Source organism: Stegastes partitus, unplaced genomic scaffold, assembly GCF_000690725.1.
Source record: "Stegastes partitus isolate 25-593 unplaced genomic scaffold, Stegastes_partitus-1.0.2 Scaffold39, whole genome shotgun sequence".
NCBI lineage: Eukaryota > Metazoa > Chordata > Actinopteri > Pomacentridae > Stegastes > Stegastes partitus.
This window is the reverse complement of record NW_007577770.1, coordinates 226219-249912: the sequence shown is the minus strand read 5'-3', so window position 1 is coordinate 249912 and position 23694 is coordinate 226219. Positions and strand designations below refer to the sequence as shown.

At 40.2% G+C, this 23694-nt stretch overlaps 2 protein-coding genes across 3 annotated transcripts in view; one reads left to right on the top strand and one right to left on the bottom strand.

Moving 5' to 3' along the window:
* Positions 1-2054: 2054 nt before the first annotated feature.
* Positions 2055-7646, bottom strand: arr3b (arrestin 3b, retinal (X-arrestin)). The gene is made up of 16 exons (XM_008303660.1): positions 7617-7646; positions 5338-5398; positions 5199-5243; positions 4913-5103; positions 4696-4755; positions 4521-4597; positions 4278-4413; positions 4109-4193; positions 3911-3983; positions 3507-3644; positions 3262-3339; positions 3137-3160; positions 2990-3039; positions 2830-2833; positions 2692-2721; positions 2055-2211 (listed from the first exon to the last, which is right to left on the bottom strand). Exons 1-15 carry the CDS (start codon positions 7644-7646, stop codon positions 2709-2711), a joined length of 1065 nt encoding a protein of 354 aa, XP_008301882.1. The 3' UTR covers positions 2055-2211; positions 2692-2708.
* The window catches only part of inppl1b (inositol polyphosphate phosphatase-like 1b), a 30297-nt gene continuing 12494 nt past the window's right edge, over positions 5892-23694 (top strand). The window contains exons 1-13 of one of the 2 annotated variants that reach the window (XM_008303679.1): positions 5892-5954; positions 14712-15889; positions 17097-17160; positions 19178-19316; positions 19486-19606; positions 20108-20248; positions 20470-20557; positions 20668-20745; positions 21780-21917; positions 22083-22197; positions 22351-22451; positions 22530-22632; positions 22743-22939. In XM_008303679.1, coding sequence (XP_008301901.1) covers positions 15753-15889; positions 17097-17160; positions 19178-19316; positions 19486-19606; positions 20108-20248; positions 20470-20557; positions 20668-20745; positions 21780-21917; positions 22083-22197; positions 22351-22451; positions 22530-22632; positions 22743-22939 — 1422 coding nt within the window. In that variant the 5' untranslated portion in view covers positions 5892-5954; positions 14712-15752. Of the gene's footprint in view, positions 5955-14433; positions 15890-17096; positions 17161-19177; positions 19317-19485; positions 19607-20107; positions 20249-20469; positions 20558-20667; positions 20746-21779; positions 21918-22082; positions 22198-22350; positions 22452-22529; positions 22633-22742; positions 22940-23694 lie in introns of those variants that run through there. The other variant, XM_008303671.1, reaches the window with a different exon arrangement.

Genomic DNA, 23694 nt, shown 5'->3' with positions numbered 1-23694 from the left:
AAAGGAAGCTGGGGTTATTTCTAAGCAACTAAAGGCCTCTCTCACAGTGGCCGACGTTACTTTTCATGAGTCTACCATCAGCATCACCATCAACAATGGCAGGGTTGGAAGGAGAAAGCCACTGCTCTCTAAAAAGAAGCATCATGTCTACAAGCCAGAGGGCCAACAGAAAAATGTTTTGTTTGATGGAAGAGACCAAAATAGAACTTTTTGGTTCTATACCAAACAAACAAAAAGACAAATTCTCAACCACTGAAATAATCTACATCAGGTGTGACTAGTACACAGACATTTCTTTGACCAGTGACTATAAAACGCCACCTTAAAATAGAGCTTTATTCAGATGACATGATGCCACAGAGGACAGGAGGAAGACAAGGATGTGCAATTGGCATTCTGAATGCTTGCAGTTGGAGCCTTAGCCAGGCACTTGAATTTTCACCCCCACCATTTGTCTTTTCAGACAGCATGGTACAACAGACAATGCTGCCATGTGATGCTCTGGAAGGATGTGTGTACTAGTATGAATGTGACATTACATGATCCTGTCCACAAAAGTGTCTGCCAATTTCACAAAGTCCTTTAGAAACAGTGAAACAACATTTGACAAGCAGCATCGACAGCCTCATTAACGCTTTGCATCCCACATGTGACTCATGACTGACTTGTGATTCTGGTCAGTGACTCTGGTCGCTCTTGATTTGTCCAATATTATTAACAAAATAATGCGTTCTTTTTTGATTAATGACGTCAGTTATAATTTGGAGATCCTGTGTGTTAGAACAACACATGCTTATCCCCTATGTTAAAGATGAAATATAGAATTTGATCAAATATTACATGCTATGTTTATGTTTTTGTTCCCCAGTATTCAAACCTCATTCCCTCTGTGAAACATGGTGGTGGTACTATCATGGTTTGGACCAGACATGTCTCGCCATCACTGATCAACAGGTGTCAAAAACGTTTACTTGCAGTTATTGCTGCTTAAGAATGTCACAACCACCAGACACTGAAAGCAAGGGGTCACAGACATTTGCCACTAATGAATAGATCATTGTCCCCAATAAATGTGCAGCCTTTTCTTATGGCCAGTATAATAGTTTTGTCTAATTAGTTTAATTAGGTTCTTGTTTGCTATTTGCAGGACTTGTCTGAAAATTTGAAGATGTTTAAGGGCTTATTTATTTAAAAAATATTGTATAGAAGATAGCATAGATAATTCTAAAATATTATCTCTTTCATGCACCACTGTAGGTGAGATCTTGGGTTGGGGGCTTGTTCTGGAAAACTCTTTAAGTAAAAGAAACAGAAGAAGTGGATGAAGATTGGTTCAGTTTGTGAGTCACCATTTTCTGACAAGTGGTTCATGTGAAAATCTCATCAATGTGCAGAAGAAATAAATAATTTTAGATTTCCGAAAGCTCTACGATTCAGAGCAGCGTTTACAAGAAGCCACTGGGTTTACCTTTTAAGAGCAATGTTTGGGAACGTCTTTGAAATACATTAAATACAAATTGTGAAATGTTACTCTCCACAAACAAAATGATTACTGACATAGAAATAAAAGTACATGAATTAGGTCTATGTACAATTCAAGAATTCACTTTTAAAAATGAATAACTGTTATGTTGTGTAAACATTTTTTTTGTAGTAGCACTTTGATTTATTGGCACCATTAAATATAAAATAGAAATGTTGACATAAAGAAACTGAGCAAAATAAAGAAAGAGAAGTCAGTATTTTGGGAAACTGTGTTTATTTAGTCACCTTTTCTATGACACAAGTTGAAGTCTTTTGTGAATATTGCTCCCACAGCTGTACATTCATTCTTCATATCTTATTGCTCTAATGACACAACAATAAAGATTATGGATAAATTCAGCTTTTTGGTATCCATAGCATGTCCAGAAAGCTTTACTCTATGTCTAATGGATTTTGACTAATGTGCAGTACATGTTTAATTCTATACAATGCTATGATGGCATTGAGAGAAATGTCACAGCGTTTGAACTTTTACAGTGATGGAGGTTTTGCAGTGACGTATACATAAAAATGTGTATGTACAGGGGAAATAAGAGCATTGTAGTGACTGCATGACACTTGTGCTTTTCTCCGTTGGTGATGAATTCCTTTGTGTTCTGTGTTCTCTGTCAGAGATGATTTTCCTTGGCTGGTTATCAGTCCGTGGACTCAAGTTTGATGTCCGCCCTGTGCACGAAATGACAACTGAATCCAACATCACACCAAGGTAACTTACTGAACACATTTCATCTAATTTTCTATACTTTCATAACATAGTGCAGACGTCCACTTTTTGAATTTTCATAATATGGGTATTTTATCTACTGCATATAGTGACAGCTATTGCAGAATTTTCAAAATCAGCATACATGCTGATATAAGTAGCTACTTTAGGGTCTTCCAAAAACTTAAATAAATCATTCAAATTGAATATTTCACACAAATGCAACACTGTTAAGAAGGTGAAGCAGTGCACTCCTTCAAGGGGCTGTCACATTTTTGATTCTTTCAGAAGACTTCATAACCTTAAATTATCCAATGCTTGTTTTACTTTCTTGTCAGGTATCATGAACTTGATGTAATAATTTTGTGTTTCGGGATGGTCAAAAGGACAGTAACCCTTGAAGAAGAGAACACTACTAAACTTATTGACTGAGTTTTCCTCACCTGAATTAAAGAGGCATTTAGTCCAATTTGCTGTGGTTCATGAAACACACAATTACACATGAGAACATTATTTTTCAGTGTGCCAAAAAATATCACAGATACATATGTTTTTTTCCACAGAGACTATTTTATACTTACACTTCTGCTCAGTGGACAGCAATGGCATGCACAAAAGGGAAAAACATGACATAAAAGATCATCAGATGAGCAACAGAAAATTCACGACTGTCTGATTTGTTGAAGTGAAATGTCTCAGCAAGCATTTAAATGGCAATGACATGCAAAATGCTGCACTTACCTGCAGGTTTTGGAGACATCAGGGTCAGAGGAAGCTCCACAGTGACATCACTGAAAAACAAAATGTAAATTATATTACATCTTTTTTTTATTATTATTCTTTACCCAAATAGCACACAACAATAAAGGAAGGAAAGTCAATATTTACCTTCCTGTTAGGCCACCCAGCAGGCTTTGGTGAGAGAGAAGCAATAAAAGTAAACCCTTAGTTTGCAAAGATTTTCACAAAATATGAAGATAATAACTGATATTTTCTATTCAGTTAAGCCTTACCCTCCACTGGACACAGACAGATTGACCTTGACTTTATAGGAGATGATGATTCCTTGCATCTCCTTCTCTCCTTGACTCCTGTGAGGAGACAGGAATAGTTTGCCTTTCAGAGCTGGAGGATTTGCTTTAAGACACCATAAGTGGATGACACAATGTGTAGCTGAATGACCGCCACTCATTAAGAGGATAAAAGCCGGTCCTGGCCTCACTGTAAACCCTTTGGTGAAAGACCTAGAATGTCTTACAGGGTTGTGGATGCGAGGTTGGTGTCCTCGTCTTTTAGCCGTCCGTCCACTGCAAGACCCCGCTTCTCTTTGTTGTTGGAGAGCAGGGGGATTATTTGGAGGGTTTTCTCAAATGTAGAGTTGGCATTTACAGTCTCCCTGTGGGCAAAAGTACACAAATGCACAAAGTTATTACTGTCACAACTATCACTGCTATTATTTGTTTTAATTTACTTTTTCTCAAACCATACTTTCAGTTTCAGATAAAATGGAAAAGTAACAGCATTTTTTCTGATTAGTAGCTGTACGGATCAGATGTAAAGACGCTGGGATGTAAGGATAGTTCAATAGGCTGATATTTCAAGTTGTTTAATAAAATCATTAATAAAACTGAATCTATAATGACCCAAATCTTGTTTACTTACGCAAACTCCTGACAGCAGACATCCTTCACGTAAGTGTCAGAGCAGTAGAGGGCCACGTTTGTTAGCTGCTCCACTAAAAATACAAAATAGTTCATGGTAGAGTTATCAGTTAAAAATAATTAATATATATATATATATAAATTTATTGTATTTAAGCTTTAAATGAAACCAAGCTTGAACCATTTTCTTGTTGCCTACCTGAGACTTTGATTTTTTTCACGGTCTTGGTGGTTTCGTTGTTGATTTTTACACTGACGCTGATCGGATCTCCATGGTAATAAATCTAAAAATAAGAATTTATTTAGAATAATTTAGCAAGAAGGTGATATCTATAAAGCCAAAAATACAGTTTTTAACTTTCACATACCTCTTTTTCAAGGGCAGCCTCCAAGTGAACTGGTTTGTCGGACATCATAAACTGCTTGGAGATTTCAGCTTTGGGTCCAGCCTTGTTGTTAGCTGGTGCAAACTGTATTTTACGAATCATCAGACGGCAAGTGTCCCTAAGACCAGATAAAAGACATAGTTAATGAGTCTCTGCACGCCATTGATTCAGCTCAGCACTGCCAGGAGTACACTGATGGTGCGATTTAAATATGAGCAGACATACTTTTTCTCAATCACTTCATCTGCATTGTCAGCTGCATTGGCAAGGAATGCTTTAACCTCAAAGTCCACGCCACAAGCCTACAACAGAACAAAATCCAATTAAATTATTGTTTGTCAAACATGAACGTAATGTATGAGTACAAGTAAAGAAAGAGTAAAACGGTCTGTAGTCGTACTTTGCCAGAATCCCCTGGCCCAGGCTGTAATGACACTGAGCATGGAAGATCTGTTGGCATCTAAAACAAGAAGAAACAAGGCACATTCATAATCATTCAAATTTAAAATGATGACTGGACAATAAAGGTGACATTGTGATCTGTGGTTGTTCAATATAAGATTGAACTGAATGACAAGACTCAGCCGACTTTATGTAAGGAGATTATGCTTCCTCACCTGGAACGAAAAGGGATATCCTTGATCTCCAACTTTCTTAAGGAGGGATTCCATCATCGGTGTTTTAGCTGGGGTTTCTGTAGGTGGATACACCTGAACGCGCTTTATCCAGATGTCTCTCCTGAAGGACAGCCCAATGACATCCAGGTCTTCACTTCCATAGCGGAAGGCACAAGCGAGGTAGACATATACTGCAATGGAAAACGGTAAAGTTGCATATTAGTGTTTGTTATTTAGGTTCATGACTTATAATGTTTATGGTTGACAGGGTACAAAATAAAAGTACCTTTTCTGCCATTAAGGCCAGAAGGGTCCACTTTAACGACCCCATCTGCAAAGAGGAGAATATTAATTTAAAGACCTTACATTTCACAGACCCGCACACACAGTGCGTACATATGTTTGGAGGAAATCGTGCCACGCACCAACTACTTCAACAGAATCCACATGGTCCACAAAGTCTCTCTTCCCCAAGTACAGGGCAATCTGAGAGAAATGGAAAAAAGCAGAGAGGAAAACAGTTCACCAAGGTTACAAGAATTTGGAAGCTATTTCTGGAAGCTGGAACAGCGACATACAAATTGCACTCCTCCCTCTGCCAAAGGGGTGCCCTGTAATGACTATATTGTAGAGGCCACTTACATGTCCATTCCCGCTGGTCTTCTTAAATACTCTGAGGAGAGAAAAAAGGGAAAAGACAATGAATCAGACTCTGCTTCGCATTTAAAACAGCATTATCTGTTCTTAACATGTATTATTAAAAGTGCAAAATGGTCAAGGCCAAGTCCAAACGTGCCTCTCTCCATAGTATGATTGTTTCTGCATAAATGCATAGAAAAAACTCTTTTTTTGTGTCCAAAGTTGTCTTATGTCACGGCACCTACAACATACCATGGTTGTCATTTCTAATTACAGGATAAACTCCCCCTACTCTCCACCCACCACTTCACTCTTCTCTTGTGAGGATGGATTAGTGCTTAAAATGGAAAACAACCTGCTGGCGCAAGTGTTTAATCTGGACGCAAGACATAACTGTGATCTGGTGAGTTCATACATACTGGTTTCATTACATAAAAGGCATATTATTGCAAAACTCAGTAGAGGGTGCACTCATTATAAAGCTCTTTAAATGTGTGTCAAATCTTGTAAATAGTGCAAAAATTTATTGTGGATTATGATATTTTTGTTGCCTGTTTGCACACAACAAAGCGGCTGTGCTCACAGCATAAGCCATGCAAAAACAGGTAATCCCAGGTGGTGTTTGCTTCTTTCAGATGCTTGCCAATTAATCCTGTTAAAGCTTGTCTCGTAAATCTCTCTTCCAAGATCAAATACACACTGTCTGTCATAATAAGGATTTACCCATATTGTAGATAATTTAAAAAAAAAAAAAAAAAAAAACAGTATGTGAAAATTGTAAAATGATTAAAGTGGTAAAGAACCATAGAGGCTGCAGAAATGTTAAATCGTTACATCTAAGCTACACTAATTGGTTCTTGTAAAGGAATTATTACTTTGATCACTGCATGAGCCTCTACTGGTTTGTATCAGTTGAATCAAGAAACTATGTCAGCATTCTATATTAAATATACCAGTGGAGGATCATTCAGAAGTCAATAGAGGAATTGTTGATTTTGACACAGCATGAAGTATTACTGCGACAATGATGCTAAATAGGTTTATCAGATTTCCACCTGTGGTATAATGTTGCCTTACGCTGCTGAAGTAATAGATTTTTGATCTAAACCAGCTACCCTTTACACTTACTTCGACATGTTGATGGCAGGTTACAGATCCAGTCTGCAAATACAAAAGATAAAAAGACTGAAAAACATGTAAACATTTAGTTGATGGTGCCAGTCCAATTCAAGAGACTCATCATCAGTGCATGACTGTTGTAGCAAGAGGACAGTAATGATTCAGTTCAGTTCAGTTTTACTTATGTAGTGCCAAATCACAACAGAAGTCATCTCGAGACTCTTTACATACTAAGGTGAAAACTTTACAATATTATAGACATTCATCCAACAATTTATGAATACGTTCTTAGTAAAAGGAAAACCTTTGTGATTTTAGAACTAAAATTGTCAAGACAGCATTCCTCAAGCTTAACGGTGATGGTATAAACAGTGACAAAAGTGGTTTAAGTATACACTCCTGTGAAGTAACAACAATAGGAAATCTTCACTAAGTGCTGCTTCTCTAGTGTGCAGTAATTCAAAATTTTGAGATGTTAACCTCTTGATCTATTTCTAATATACAGTATGTCGGCCAGTAAGAGAATCAGCTCACTTACCGTGTCCTCAGTTCTGTTTGTGACTCTTCTCTGCCGTCTTCTCTAATCCTTCACTGTTGTTCGTGTGAGTGACTCCCTTTGCTTTTATACCTTGACCTCCCAACCTAGGAACCCTCCCTTCAGCTTACCCGAGGGAAGGATATTTCAGGGAAAATCTGATTAATTCATTATAACACTACTGTTTTGGTCCACAGCGTGGGTAAAAATAATGTTGTGTATGTGACTTTGAAATCATAAGCTCAAAGCTATAGGTAGTTTCAGTCTCAGAGATGGTACAGATATGGACTTCAAAAACAGAGCATGTCCTGGAGTAAAACTATATTGGTCACTGTGCTATTTTTGTATCAATCCCAGATTTTCGAAAATACATGTTTGCATGTCTAATTTTATGCGCTTCACACTTTGCACATGCTCATCCTTTGTGATAATTTGGAACATAGGCTGTAATCATGAATGGCAGCTGCTGAGAAATGCTTGCGTTGTTTGACCAGCGTTTAGATTGAATGCCATGACTGAACAGTAGACAGCTTGTTATCAGTTTCTATATTACTTTAATTATATGTCTAAAAAAGATTTTTCTTTTGAAAGCATAATTTACAAATAACTGGGGCAAATGACAATCTCTCCACCGACTTCCATCTTTTTTTTAGTGTCTGTGATTGTAAATCCCTGGTAAAATATTTATTTTTGGTAGGTCATTTGTATTTTGTAGTTACAAAGTAGTTGTATAAATTCTTTCCTCCAAAGTGTGAGATAGTTTTATAATACTCTTAGGACCTTGCTGACTTTAAAAGATTGTCTTGTGAATGGGCTCGGTAAATGTTCAAGGATTTCCTTTCTTATAGATTAGACTGGAGTAGAGTAGCATTAGTTGGATTTTAGTTGTTATGGTAGCCAGGACAACAGATGGCTTCTCTACCAAGCCTTGAACAATCTGTGCTTGTGGAAGGTTTACAGAAAGCTAAGTGACCTGCTGACTTACTACTGTCCAAACAACACCGTACAACTGGCATCAGTCTCATTACAAAATCAATTTTCCAAATCAGGTCTATCATTTATGGTTTTGAGTAGGGTTGTTTTAGCAAGTTAATGTCTGATTCGTGCCAATTTATAGGCCTGTTGGGACTGTAAAAGCTGAACCTGGTTTTGCCATGAACTCAGAAGTGTTATTCATTGTCTTTTTGAGAGAAATGCAACAATGCAATACAACTTATATAAACTTAAACTACCCACCTTTTGAATTTTGACCTTTTCCCAGGTTGGTAGGCCATTTTGTTTTTCAACGCCTTTCTTCCATAAAGGTTGGAATATTTGGCTTCATGAGTTGAAATGAATCTTAGTTTCTTCACTGTGAAGCTGGACTGTTAGAATGGTTGCACAAGTTTGACCTGGCTTTCAGGTCTTTCAAAAAATCCACATTTACTTCCATGACCCTTAGAAGATCCTGCTTCTCAATTAGCTCACAGCTATATAGGTAAAGCCATTGATTAATGAGGGAGCTAGATGATTGGTTTTGTGGATAGATTGTTGCAACTTGGCAGTCAAAGATAATGAATGAGATTGGTGGATGTTTGTGTTTACCTCCCTTAAACTGTCATATGGGGACAAGGTGTGAGATCTCTTTAAAGCTGCCGTTAAAGGCAGCACGAGTGTGAATTCCACTGCCAAATCATCCATAAGGTGTTTAAGCTCTTTAATAGGTTGAAACTCTCGACATTGTACTCTACAATAACTAAAGACCATCTTGTAATGGGATCTCGCCAGCCTGTCAGAATGTTGACGTTTTGACTCATGAGTACTCGGCAAGTACTTGGACCACACCGAACTTCAAACTCGGCCCTCGTTTTGATCGGAACTACATACCTGTAAAGTTTCTTGACTTCATCTTGCACAGTTGTGACACTGTCATGTTATCAAAATCTGTACACAGACAGACATAGCTATAACATTAAAACCACTGATGGGTGAAGTGAATACAACAATGATCTCATTGCAGTGGGACCTGTGAAGTTGTGGGATATACTAGGCAGCAAGTGAACAGTCAGTTCTTGAAGGTAATGTGCTGGAAGCAGGAAAAATGGTCAGTGATCTGAGTGACTTTGACAAAGGCCAAGTTGTGATGGCTAGATTACTGGGACAGAGCATCTCCAAAATGGGAGGCCTTGTGGGTTTTTCCCCAGTTTACAGTGGTTAGTACAAGGAAGGACAACTGGTGAACTAGCAGGAGTACCCAAGGCTCATGGATGCTCATGGGGAGCAAAGGCCGACAACACCTGAAACCTTAATGCTGGCTACGAAAAGAATACACAGTGCATTGCAGCTTGATCTGTATGGAGCAGACAGGTCTCTGTCGACCCCTGTCATCTACTGAAAGTGCCTACTGTACAATGTTTTAGAACTGGATCGTGAAGCAATGAAATCAAATGTGCTGGTGTGATGAATCCTGTTTAATTTTACATTAAATGTGGATAGTCAGGTGCCTGCTTGTCCTTTACCCAGGGAAGAGATGGCAGCAAGATGCTCTGCAGGAAGAGAGCAAGGCGGTAGAGACAGTGTTATGCTCTTGTCAATGGTTTGCAGGGAAACTTTGGGTCTGGGTTTTCATGCGGCTATTACTTTGACATGTATTACCTACCTAAGCATTGTTTCAGACCATGTACGGTCGTTGGCACCCGTATTCCCTGATGGCAGTGGCCTCTTTTACCTGGAAAATGCTCCCCGTCGCATTGCAAACATTGTTCAGAAATAGTTTGAGGATCACAACAAAGAGATCAAGGTGTCCATCTTTCCCAGATCTCAATCCGATTGAGCATCTGTGATGTGTTGGAAAAACAAGTCTGATCCACGACAGCCCCACCTAACAGCTTACAAGATTTAAAAGAATCTATTGCAAACGTCTTGGTCGTTCATACCAGAGGACACCTTCAAAGGTCTTGTAGAGTTCATACATGATGGGTCAGAGCAGCTTCGGTGATGTGAGGAGACAACATTGTTTTGGCTGATTGTTGTATGAACCCTTGTCAATATACTCCAAACCACTTTTGTGGTAGTTCCTTCCACAGTGGTTGTCTCTAGGACTACATTTTGTCCTGATGGCATCCACACTCACACAGACTCCCAAAATGAATACAATATCACCTATGCTAGCACAGCTGGTAAACGTACATCTTCACTTTTGCATTTATGACCCTAATATTCACGCCAGTGTAATAAAATCTTGAACCGCTGAGGAACTGTGTAAAGCGAGCTTTAGACCCCTCCAGTATAAAAGAAGTCATTGTAATAAATTAAGCAAATAATTACTGTGTAAGAGTAGAGATGTGGGAGCAGTGGCTTCTCTGTGTGGAGCATGTGGCTTTTATGTAACACTTGATAACTGGCAGTGCTCAGACTTTTCCTTTGAATCCCCACACTTCTGTTACCTTATCTGTAAAAAGAAACAAAATAATCTGAAAATCCACTTTAAAGATAATTAATTTTGTGGTGAATATTTAAATGTTGTTTGTGTACGGGTTTGTAATGTTCCAGAGTTTTAACTCCAATATGACACTGAATATGTTAAGATACACAAGCTACAATTGTATTTTGTATTTTTTTAATTAACACATTAACATTGTCCAAGATGAAGTCACTAAATACAATCTTACATAATGTTCCGGTCTCCTCACTCACTGATTCTTTGAGTTTTCTTTTTCCAGTTTTGACTGAGGGAGGTTACGTACAGTCACATAAGCCCCTTACAGTTAAGCTGGTGCCATTTAAGGAAAAGCCTTTATATAGAAAGTATTGTCTCTCGAAGGGACTGCTGACTAGTCCGAGTGCATTACGGCACCACGGTATTACCACTTCTTAACCACCCGGTCTTCTCTGTGTTGCTAACTTGGGGCAGTTATGTAGTGTTTGTTGTTAAAAGATACGACATCACTGCAGGTGCTGAGCCTATTAGTGTAGCCTCTAACTGATAGTAAACAGTGTGAAGTGCTGTCCATATAGCCTTCAACCAAAATTTGTTGGTGTACATGTGGTTAACTTTGCTGATTTGAAATACTTGTGCACTTGACACGTACACTGAATGTGAACTAAGACTAAATGTCAGGCAGATACAGCAACGTTACCTGTTGACCTTCTGTCACTGGTCACTCCCAGTGACCTTTGGCCTACTGTATTTATAGCGGCCGCTGCTGACAATCTCAGCTCGTACTAAACAGTTGTTGATTCCGTCAGTTCGAAAGATAGCTTTTATGAACACAGCACTTACTCACCACACATTTCTAATTCATGCTGTGGCTTACTTAGGAACCGTTTTACAACTATAATTAGCTCTACTTGATGTTTTGAAAGTCATTTACTGTTTAAAGCAGGTTTATTCTCTTGTGAGTATGCTTTTGGTAAGACTGAATATGTTTAATCAGAATCATTTCCTTTACTTAGTTATTTGCTTTATTATGCTACAAAATATACCGCATGTTGTATCTCATATAATCAATGCCTGCCCTGCTGCCTTGTCTGAATTATAAGATATAGAGTAATGTATTTCCATTATGTATTTGGAAGTCCTGTTAGATATCAGGAAAACTACAGCTCCTCAAGCATCACTTTCATCTAGATAAGGGGGTCTGGCTCTAGTTAAGCAAAACAATACTAATTAAATTCAAAAGCTGATCTGCCTGCCGGCATGGAAATTGAAAGCGAGCAGGTGTTCTTGGAGTACATCTTGCTGTCTCGGTCTGTGTCAGTATCCCATCCAATCCATTGCTTGCATAAGCAGAGCATTTGGTAGAACTGGATAAAGTAACAGACACGGCAGGAACCAAATCAGCTCCACACAACAACTGCTGTTTCTGAGAATGATAATTGTGATCAACGGAAAACTGTCTGTAGGGGATTTTGCAGGGATGATATTGAAATTTTGTGGTTTTGGTAAATATTACCAGGTCTGTATCAGTGATGTATTGTCTCCACAGTTAGTGTTCTGATGAAGAGTTTAGATAATAAACAGGTGGGCGACAAATTGATGTAGCATGTGTTAATAGTATGATTGGCCTCCATGCGCAGACAGAACTGAACTTCAGTGCGCCTCGGCATTGATTCTTCACGTCTGAAACTGTACTGGAGGGATGAACACTGGTCTTACAAAATATATTTCTTCATGTGGTGGCTTTAAGATGGTGGTGGGGAGTGCTGAATCCAACATGTCTGTCCAAAATCATCAATAGGTGTTAAATCAGGTTGAGCTCTATTGACTGGAAAGGCCATAACATATGATTCACATCACTTTTATACTCACCAAACCCTTCAGTAACCCATTGTGCCCTGTGGATGTGAGCATTTTCATCCTGGAAGGGAGCCTTCCATCAGAATAGAAATGTTTCAGCACAGGATAAAGACAATCACTTAGAACAAGTTTGTATTGATTTGTAGTGACTCTTCCGTCTAAAGGGACAAGTGAACCCAAATGCCCCCATAGCATAACAGGGCCGCCAGATCCCCTCGCTGTAGGGGATAAGAGCTCATGTGTTTCCTTTGATTTGTCACCCATCTGTATTTTTCTGTTGCTCTCCTCACCTGTTGGCTGATTGGTGCAACACTGAAATATATAAGAACTAGATGGATTGCTATACATTTTTCTACAAACATTTATGGTTTCAAGACATTCTCAAAACATTCCCACTGACATTAGTGATCCTTGAGTTTTTCTCTAGCAGCACCTATGTACTATATATATCCATTGTCCCCAGAGGATGAACCATCTAAAGACCCTGCTGATGTTTTTATCCATAAAACATCACAAAAGCTGTTGGATGGATCATCAAAAATATTGTATACAGTCATTTGTCCATCCATCCATCCATTATCTATACACCGCTTTATCCTCACTAGGGTCGTGGGGGGGCTGGAGCCTTGTAGTTCCCATATAATGAGTCCCACTGACTTTGGTGACCCAGTGACATTTGGATGGGGGATATTTGGGATTTGGGGCTGCGAGGTGGATCGGTGGTTAGCACTGTTGCCTCACAACCAGAGGGTCACTGGTTCGCGTCCCTGTGGGGACACCGGGATCTTTCTGCGTGGAGTTTGCATGTTCTCCCTTTGCAGCATGGGTTAGGGTTAGGGTTCTCTCCGGGTTCTCCGGCTTCCTCCCACAAGTCCAAAAACATGTTGAGGTTAATTGGTCATTCTAAATTGTACATAGGTATGAACGTGAGTGTGCTTGGTCTCTATATGTAGCCCTGTGATAGACTGGTGACCTGTCCAGGGTGTCCCCTGCCTTTGCCCTACGTCAGCTAGATAGATAGACTCCAGCCCCCCCGCAACCCTAGTGAGGATTAAGCGGTGTATAGATAATGGATGGATGGATGGATGGATGGATATTTGGGATTTTGAGAAAAATGTCTCAACAATCATTGGACAGATTTCCGTGAAATTTGATGCACCCGTTCATGTTTTCGTCAGGATTCATAAGAACTTTGGTTTTAGCCAAAATGTTCATCTTGAGCCACCATCAGCTTAAAATATACAGATGTTAAATATTGAAAATACAGGCAAAACCTACGATACTCCCCTCAATCTCAGTTGTACTGTGGAAATAGTTATAATCAGCACATGTTGCAAGATAATACACCAAACTAAGATTGGCGTCATATTAATCCCTGTTAAACATCAGCTACTAAATCAACATGTTTTCATCATCTTTATGGGCATGTTAGCATTCCGGTGTTTAACTCAGTGTCACTGTGCAGCTTCAGCGGTATGATGTTGTATATTGTTCTACTATTTGCAGTATGAAGCACATAGCAATACTAAGAAGAGCTGATTATAGATTGAGGGTTAAGAGGATGCATCATCAAATTGGGATGGACTTGCGTCTATTTATTTTATGGGGTCTGTGGTTGGTGGTCGGCACATTTCTGCTGAGTAGTGAGAGGCAAAACAGTAAATGTGGGACTGAACAGCTTCCCACAGAGTTATACGCTCCAGCTAATGGAGAGGGAGGGACGAAGGAAGGCTGAATAATGGGCGATGTTCTAGTAGGGCAAAAATAAGAAAGTTAGGGATGATCATAACCATATGGAGGCTGTGTTTTGCTGAGAGGGAAGGAGTGAGCAAGAGAGGAAGGGCAGTGAAGGGAGGGGACAGGAGAAAGAAAGGGTAAAAGTAAACATGCCTGACAGAAGATGAAACATCTGAAGATGAAGATTGTTAAAAAATAAGGAAGAAACTGAGGATCAGCCAAGCAGCTCACCTGAAAGTGAAGGGCTGTGGTTTGTGTTTAAAATGTGAGGAAAGAGACAGAGCAGGGGCAGCGGGAGGAAGAAGAAAACAGACAGGAGGGAGAAAAAGGAAGTAGTTTGCTGTTTCACACACTGGTGGTGAAGTTGAGCCCCTCACAAGAATTCTCCTGGCTATGTCCGCCATCTGGAATGTCGAGTCACTTCCTCTGTCTGCCCTGCGCTCTAACGGGGTTGTCCTCTGCCTTTCTGCTCCCTCCCTCTGCTCTGACAGCACTCTGAAGAACCACTGGAGACCACGCCAAGGCAGACGGGACTCTTCTGACAAGACACACACGCCAGCACACAAACATCCAGCATGAAAGCAAGACCCCTGGAGTAGCCTGCATCCAAGCAGACTTAGTCTAAATGGAATCTGGGCTTGGAAGAAGCAAAGACAACTGCAGTCATCAGCTGAACTTTTTGGAGGGTGTTTCTTTTCCCTTATATGGCAACAGAGCTGGGAAATCATTTGAATTAGTCTGGTTTCTGTTGCATGCCTGTCTGGTTTTAGTGCTGACTGAGTTCCATCTGGTATGTTTCTGCCTCTGCTGTGTGCGTGTGTGACTGAGTAGGCGCTGTGTGTGCGGCTTGATTTGTTTGTTTTGCCATTCTTGGTTCTTCTTTTCCTGTTGTTTGCATGTGGGGCTTTTGTTTTGGGACAAGAGGAGGGCTTGTGTTTGTGGTTAAGCTAGAGGCACCGTCATTGCCTCAGGGGTGGCTGCTTCATTCAGGCTCTGCACCTCTCGCTGTTTTTTTTTTCTTCTACCTCTATCTGTCTCCCTGCCTCGCACAGCTGTGGTGGTCTGTGTTTGTTGGAGCAACACACCCACCTGGGCGCAGCAACTTGCCACCAAAAGCTGCAACTAGATCTCTCTACACGAGGATATTACCAGAAAGGTGGACCGGAGCTCCTGCTGAGGATAAGGTTGTTGTCGGATTGGACTACCATAACAATTATCTGGATGTTTCCTCTTTCTTCATTCAGCACAACAGCATGTGCGACCCAGAAGCAACCAGCAAGGACCCAGGAAGTGCTAGCTGATAGGTGTGTCTGTCTGACAATTTGGTCATGAAGGAAATCACTAAAGCACACTTCAAACACTAAAGTACACCACTCAGCACACTGTGCTGCTGATGACTTGAGCGACAGACCTCCGGTGTGATGCCATCTGAGCAGGCCTGACACAATACAATTGCATTAAACTTGTGTCACGTCAAGTTCATCGCCTCATGTGGATTATTTTCATGAACATATCTCTCAAAATTGATTGCCATGGCTTCAACAGCATGGTACCATCGTGACATCAGCCGTGTGCATGCAGAGGACTTGTTGGCACGAGCAGGGAGGGATGGCAGCTACCTAGTGAGAGACAGTGAGTCTGTGCCAGGAGCCTATGCATTGTGCCTGCTGTGAGTACACACACACACACACACACACACACACACACACACAGACTCACCTACTTACAAAATAGGCAGTTTTACCCATCACGATCAAACACATTTACCTATAGGAGGTATTTATTATTTAATGTGATGGTACGTTCTATATGAGCACCTGCCAGCATTCGTACATGTGAAGCTCTTGTCGTACTGCAAGAAAATGTGACCCTCTGCACTCACTGTAAGTCCGTTAATAAATGTTACTACCTACATCCCATTTTATATTTCAGCTACTCAAATTCTTGGTGACTGATTTAGTCAGAATGTGGTGAAGAGGTAAATATGTAGGTGAGAGACACACAGAGAACCTCTTTGGGTGAAACCATAAGTAATTCATTTATCTTGTGACACATTTAGATTTTGACTTATAGGATTGGTGACTATTTATAAATTAATTTCCATAGAATGTCCCCATTTGTAAATTGATTCAGCAGCTTCACTTACCCTGTCATATCCATCACTTTCACCATCATCTGCCAGCAGGCAGCAAAGGAACTGCTGTGGCTAAAAGTGGTGCGTACAGGCTGGGCCAGCTTCACACATACACCCTCTCCAGACTAGTCAGGCTGTTCTGTCCATGTAAAGTTCATCTCAGCCAGTCAAGCCCGGGCTTATGACTCCCTGTTTCCCCACTTACCCCTCTTTCTTCCCTGGGGCCCCTGAAAGTGGGCGGGAGCCTGAGCAACCGCACTACGCTGACTGCTCATCAGCCCAAGCCAGATACATTCCTGAAAGCTGAGCCTGGCCGCTCACAGTGCTCCTTCTTTCCCTTCATTCTTTTCTCAGTATCTCATCCCCCCCTTTTAGTTTATTACATTTGTCCCCAATGTTGATTTGTATTTCGTACTTCTGTTATAATGCGCTTTGACTATGTAATATACAGTAGCCGATTGATTATAACTGCCGCTCATCTTCCCGTACTGCCTGAAACAAATTCCTCTGAAGTGACTGGTGGCGATGATGATCTAAGTATCTCCCACACATCCTATAACTACAACAAGCTGCATCATTAATGACCTCTTAAACAACAGATGCCTTGTTAAGAAAGTCTAACTACAGCTTGGGATGTGGTTCTTCTTTAAACAATAAATCCAAGTACATTTCCCTTTGAATATTTACATGCCTTGTCGCGATTTTCATTGGCAATAATAACAGTTATTTTTCTTTTCCAAAGGTTCCAACGTCATGTTCACACTTATCGTATTCTTCCTGACGCAGATGGTCTTCTAGCAGTTCAGGTAAGCGTACAACGCCCCATGACACCGAATGCTCTGCCTGAAAAAGGAGTAAAAGAAAAACACAATAAACATCTGAAGCCTTGGCACCCACTGTACACCCAGGGAGAAACACAGCTGGTCAGATGGAGTTAGAGGGATCAAACAATGGTTTGTTATTGCCTGTTGTGTTGGAGAACAGGAACATGTTTGTGTTTCCTCTCTGTACAGACTCTGTTACGACTGCAGTAACTTTGTTGTTTGAATGGCATCTCTGCCATGTGGCTGCATGCTCACAGCATGAGCTCAGCAGCACAGAGGAGAAATTGTTTTTATGTCTCAGAGATTCCTACTCAACCCACACACTAGGTCATTGACCAATGGGTGTGCTTATTTGTTATGTGTTTGTATGGGTCTATTTGTATTATATGTAACGGGTCTGTTGGATGTGGCAGACTGTAGCCATGCTCTGAGCGGGGGGCCATTTAGTCAGCAAATGACCTAATTATTAGACTATAAAAACACTCACCAGCACAAGGGTTGCAACCACAAAAGTGCACACATGCACACTTAGTAGGTAAACGAAAGCGAGAGAGTGTGAGACATAAAGTTTTTCGAGTCTGAAGCCACAAATCATCTGACTTTTTAAAACTATGTCTGCATATTGAAATCCAATGACGAGTTTAATAACGATTGTCTGGCAGTCGCTTTTAAGCCTTTGACTTGGAAAAATCCTTTGCTTTCCAATGAAGCTCCTTAAACTCTGTTGCTATTTCAGTTGTTTTTCCACTGCCATCAGTATAAACCTCCAGTACGTATTTTCCCTCCCTGGATTTGCTCCACTAACTCACTAGTCGCATGCTTGCCTCTTTGTTTTTCCAAGAGGGCCATGGAGATATTTTGAGGCCAATTTTGTCTTTCACTGTCTCTTATTCCTTTTCATTTCTTTTTAATTGCTTTTCAAGAGATCCTTGTGGTATAAAAAATACTATTTGAAGAGTTCCTGGCAAAACAGACAGGTAGTTAAAGCCAAAAAAAATGGGTTCTTTGACCGCAGAATCAAAACAAAAACTTCTAAAAAGAGGGCACAGGAAAAGAGCTCTCTCGGTGTTGTGGTCTAATGTGTACCATGTTGATTTTGAGCATGTGAATAGTAGTAATGTGAGTATGGCTGCCAGTACCTTTATTAAATCTTAATTGTTGCCCGGTACTGCTTTGAGTTCCATTGAAGTGTAGCCGTGCAGGGTTTTGTGGAAAGTTTGAGAGAAGGTTTTCTTGTGCTTGTGGCTTACATGTGTGAATATATGCATGTAGAAAGTCCTTTGCCAAATGACATTTGTTTTTTTCGGGGAGGGGGGCGGGGGGGCATTTTAGACTGACGGGGAATGTTGGACCACACTGAAACATGACGGCCAAGTGCTGCTGTAGCCAGGAAGTAGCTGTCAGTGATGTCACCTCTCCTTTGGGGCACAGGCCACAGCTTTTCTAAACCCCTCTGGGATGCCTTTTATCACAGCACATCATCTGTGTGTGCCTTTTCTGTCATGCAAATAAATACTTCTGCTTTGTTCAACCAAGCAAGATTTCGGAAGAAGGGTGGGGGTTCTGTGTGAAACAACCACTAACAAGCAGATAAAGTTCACACGTTAAAATTTGGCATCTATTTTATTTCAAGTCAGATTGAATACACAGATTACAATGCAAAGTTTTCTCAAAGTATTTTAAAAGAACCTTATGTTTTAGAGTTTTTGTCGTCTTTGTTTCATGACAAGTTTAATAATGAGGCAATAGATTGCAGTAGTTTATATTTTGTTCTTCGTGGAACTGATTGAGGTCTTTTTACTGTAGACCACTGCATCCTGTTTGAATACACACATAACTTTCTAGATATGCATTTGGTATCACTGCTACCTGTTCTTCTGCACAGCCTTTTAAAACTATAATATGTTGTCAAAACAAATTGAAGAACTTGATTGAGGTCATGCAGTTTTATACAGGATGTACAATAAATGTGGTGCTGTTGTGTTTGTGTGTTTCACAGACAACACAGGGGGTGCAGGTGAATTGTTTTCGGACACTGGAGGACTTGGTGTTGGGATACCAGCACCCCCACAAAGGCCTGGTCACTCCTCTGCTCTACCCCGTTCCCCGTGATACAGACACCGGGGACGAGAGCTCAGGTGGGCCATCAAAATACTAACGTCTTTTGTACAATATACTAGTTCTAGTCCAAATTCTGAAATCTGTGCCTATAAACATTTGTAATGACGTCACTAAGAACCTCCTCTTAGTGCTGCAGTATTCTTTGCTTGTTATTAATGTTGAATAATACGTTCTGTGTATGCACAGATGATGAGAAGCCACCTCCTGCTCCAGCCTCTGTCAGCACAGTGCCTTTCACAGGACTACCAGCAAAACCAGCCCCTCATGCCCTAATCCTGGATAAGTTGCAAGAGCTCAACACATCCAGGTATATTTAGTCAGCCTGATAAGAGGATAAATCAGAGTTGTTTTCTGAAAAGTGCCTGTCAATGCTGCATAATCTGTGTTTCTAACTGCATATTTTGCATTACAATATCAGATAGATTTATACCTGCAACTGTTTGTCAGCTTGTAGCTTGTAATTGACCTGAACTATAAACTGAGTGTCACATTAATATGTTCACTACTAGACAACATTTTTCATCGACATATGCACCTGTTTTCAATCAAGCGTGGCAACCACTTGTGAAACACTGTATCTGCTTCTGACTCTCTCTGTTTTTTTTTTTGTCCTACTATTAAACAGCATTCATTTGCTGTTTTATGCTGAACTTCACACACAACACTTCCTGTTCTTCGTGTACTCTGTTTGTCACAAGTTTCAAAGGGAATTTTTGCTAGTAGATCAAACAACAATGTCCAGAGAACAGAAATAAGTTACTTTATAGCATATTATAATCTGAATTCTACCTACTATATTTGTTAACAGTACTGCGGGTGAGGTGATTGGCCTGCTCAACGACTACCTCTTCAGTGAACTGCCTCTCGACATTGAGAATGTGCATAAAGGGGCAACAACTCTAAGTCACCTCAAGCGTACTCTGGGTGCTGCCTGCCAAGGTCTAAACAGGTTAGCATTCTCTTATTGCATCCAATTTAAATAATGAAATTAAAGTGACCAGAAGGAGCAGTTCACAGTGTGTGGACTGGTAGGTTTTGGAGTTTGCTACATGCACGACACTGTATATGTCAGATCATTTAAAATTACATTTTGAATTTCCAAAAAGCATTTTGGAAAAATGAACTTATTTGTGCAATTAAACTCAATTTGTGCATTGATCGGTTCTGCAGTGAGATTGATCTGACTCTTTCAAGTCTGGAAACTCTGGCCAAAGTCTTTGACCATCCAAGCTGCTCTTTAACACCCAACAAGGCACAGGTGCAGTAAAACCCAAGTGTTCATAAGAAAAATAACAACTTTTAGTGTTTCTCAAATGACAACTCATGCATATAAACTCATTGTGGCCTTTGTCTTGTGTTTGGAACAAGGGTCCAGAGATGGAGATGGACAGCCTGTTGTGTAAGATTTCAGCCTTGGTCAGCCTCCTGTCTTCGTTGGAGAAAAAGGTTTGTTTATGTTACTGCTGCTGCACTAAAGATTTATGACAGTAACTACATTTTGGAGCAGTATTTATTCTTGTACAAACTACTTAGCAGCACTTGCCGTCAGTCTATATGTTTAAATTTCTTCAGCACTACTGTTTCTATAGTGCTGTTAGGGCACTGATAAGTTCCACTTTTTATCTTTGGTCTAGACAGTTTTCAGCTATTGACAGCTGATGACAGTTTTTACAATGACAAATAAAAAACATCTAATTTGTGATGGACAGTACTACATAACAATATTTCAGTAATTGTTACACTAACTTAATATTGTGTACAATTTAAACTGAAATGTTTGCATTGAGGGCTGCAAGGTGGCTCAGTGTTTAGCACTGTCAAATTGCAGCTAAAAGATCCCTGGTTTGCGGTCCGGTTCGGAGGCCTGGGATCTTTCGGTGTGGAGTTTGCATGTTCTCCCCATGCAGCGTGGGTTCTCTCCGGGTTCTCCGGCTTTCTACCACAGTCAAAAAACATGTTGAGGCTAATCGGTGATTCTAAATTGTCCGTAGGTGTGTATGTGAGTGTGCTTGGTTGGTTGTCTCTCTGTGTAGACCTGTAATAGACTGTCCAGGGTGTCCCCTGCCTTCGCCCTGAGTCAGCTGGGATAGATTCCAGCCCCCCTGCGACCCTAATGAGGATTAAGCGGTGTGTAGATAATGGATGGATGGATGTTTGTGTTGAATGATTACAACAAAATTCAACTCATAGCAAATTCATTATATTAGCTTGATAGCTTAATTTTTGTGCACCTTAAGTTTAGGATTTTAAGTCCTTAAAAACTTTAAAACTAGTGTTTATGCTACTTGGTATTAAGTACTTGGTTAATTAAATTATCACTAGTTGTAGCGAAAAGACTCATACTAACTCAGTATAACTTGTTGGTTGAATATGAGTTAGTTTGAAGTTGTCATAACTCAAAAAGGTGAAAACTGTTGTGTTATTTTTTTGTTGTTGACTGTGGTTACATTGTAACGCTGCAATATCCTCTGTCCATAAAGGTACTGAAAGCATTACAAGATGCTGTGACCAATCACAATCTGGCAGTGCAGCAGAGCCCCCCTCCTCCTGAACCTGCTCCCACCAGTGTAACTCCTTTCAAGAACAATGCCAGACAGCTGCCTGTCCACTCCTTTCAGGTAAATCAGGATAAAAAAAAAAAAAGGCACATCATTTTACAGCCAATACAGTTCTGTAACTAGTCTGTTGTTCAGTTGCATTTTATCTTTTAAAAAGACTACACAAAGCACCACAAGTCACCAGATTTCTGACTCTGTAAATGTTATTTTTGTTTGTGTGAGCAGGTGAAGATGGTGAGGTATGGCAGACAAACTGTTTCTGTGGATGTGGACACAGGGGTGCTGCTTTTTGACAGGAAGGCTGGTTCATTTGGTATAGAGAGGGTCTCACATGACAGAAGTAAGAAAATACTTTACTTTATAGAGTATGTAGCATTTCTCCTGCTTGCACATTTTCTTTTTCTGTATTTATATATACATAGAGAGAGAGAGAGAGAGAGAGAGAGAATGTGTATGTATATGTGTGTCTGTTAGCATGTTTCCTGTCTATCAGTCCTTCAGATTGTCAAGTTCCAAAGCAGTCCAGCTAAAGTACGCATGGTGGTTGACAGCCACCACAACACACCGCGGGAGATGACGTTTGAGAGTGCACGGGTAAGGCAAGATAGTAGCTTTTATTAATTACTGAAATCTCCTGTTTCTCTTACCTCGATTCACTGTCATCTCTTTCAGAAATGCGACTCCTTCTGCCAGCTGCTCCAGCTGATGAAAACCAGGCACTCTCAGCGGAGTGAACCTGACGTGGTCTCTGTGTTTGTTGGCACCTGGAATATGGGTAACCATGAATGTGGAGATGGAATGATTCACCGTCGTGCCACAGAAAACACGATTTTTCAGGATTTTATTTTTTGCTTTGACTGATTTTGTTGTGTTTTGTGCACACAGGTGGTTCCCCTCCACCTCGAAGCCTGCAGACGTGGGTGACCTGCTGTGGTTTGGGACACACCCCCGATGAGTCGACAGCTTTGCTGCCTCATGACATCTACGCTTTGGGGACGCAGGAGAACCCTCAGGGGGAGAGAGAGTGGACAGAACATATCAAAGCAACCCTTCGCAGCTATACTCACACTGACTTCAAACAAGTAATTCTTAGTTTTCCATCTTTATTCAACTTTAATATGTGAATTTTAGGTCTAAATGGGGAGCCACATTTTTTAAAGCTAGGGTAACATTTCACAAAATTTACAAGCCTAGAGTACTTTAAATGAGTAACTCACTAATTTTATCCGTCAAAGGCTGTTTACGGGACTAGAGGAACACCGCAACATGTAAAAATAGTTTCTAATACTTTGTAGCTCTAGAGGGAGCTCTACAGTCTGATAAAGGGTCATATTTGGGTTTTGAGACATTTTTTTCCAGGCTTCATTGTGAGTCTGACAGTATTATAGGAGTGTAATGCAAAATCACCATGGTATTCTTTTGTTAGAACAAGTGAAGTAAAGGTTTGCTCATAGAATACATTGTACTATCAGTGGGATTTCATTTCAAAATCAGATATTTAGAATTTGTACCAAACATCGCTTGTTTTGCACAAATATTAACAATTTCACGAACTTTTTTCACAATTTTAAAAATTTTTTATGATAATTTTACACATGATAAATATGCAAACTAAAAACACACAAAATGTTAGCATACGTAACAGATACCTAGTGACTGTTTATCTGCAGTGATTTGACACATGCCTCCAAGCCAAGATGTATATTGTCAAAACAGTTATTCATCTTCTAAATATGGTTCAAAATCTCACTATCTCAAATCACAGAAATCATCAGTGTTCATACTGTTTAAAACATTCCCCCTGCTTTCTTTACAAAGGTTATATTTATATCATGTA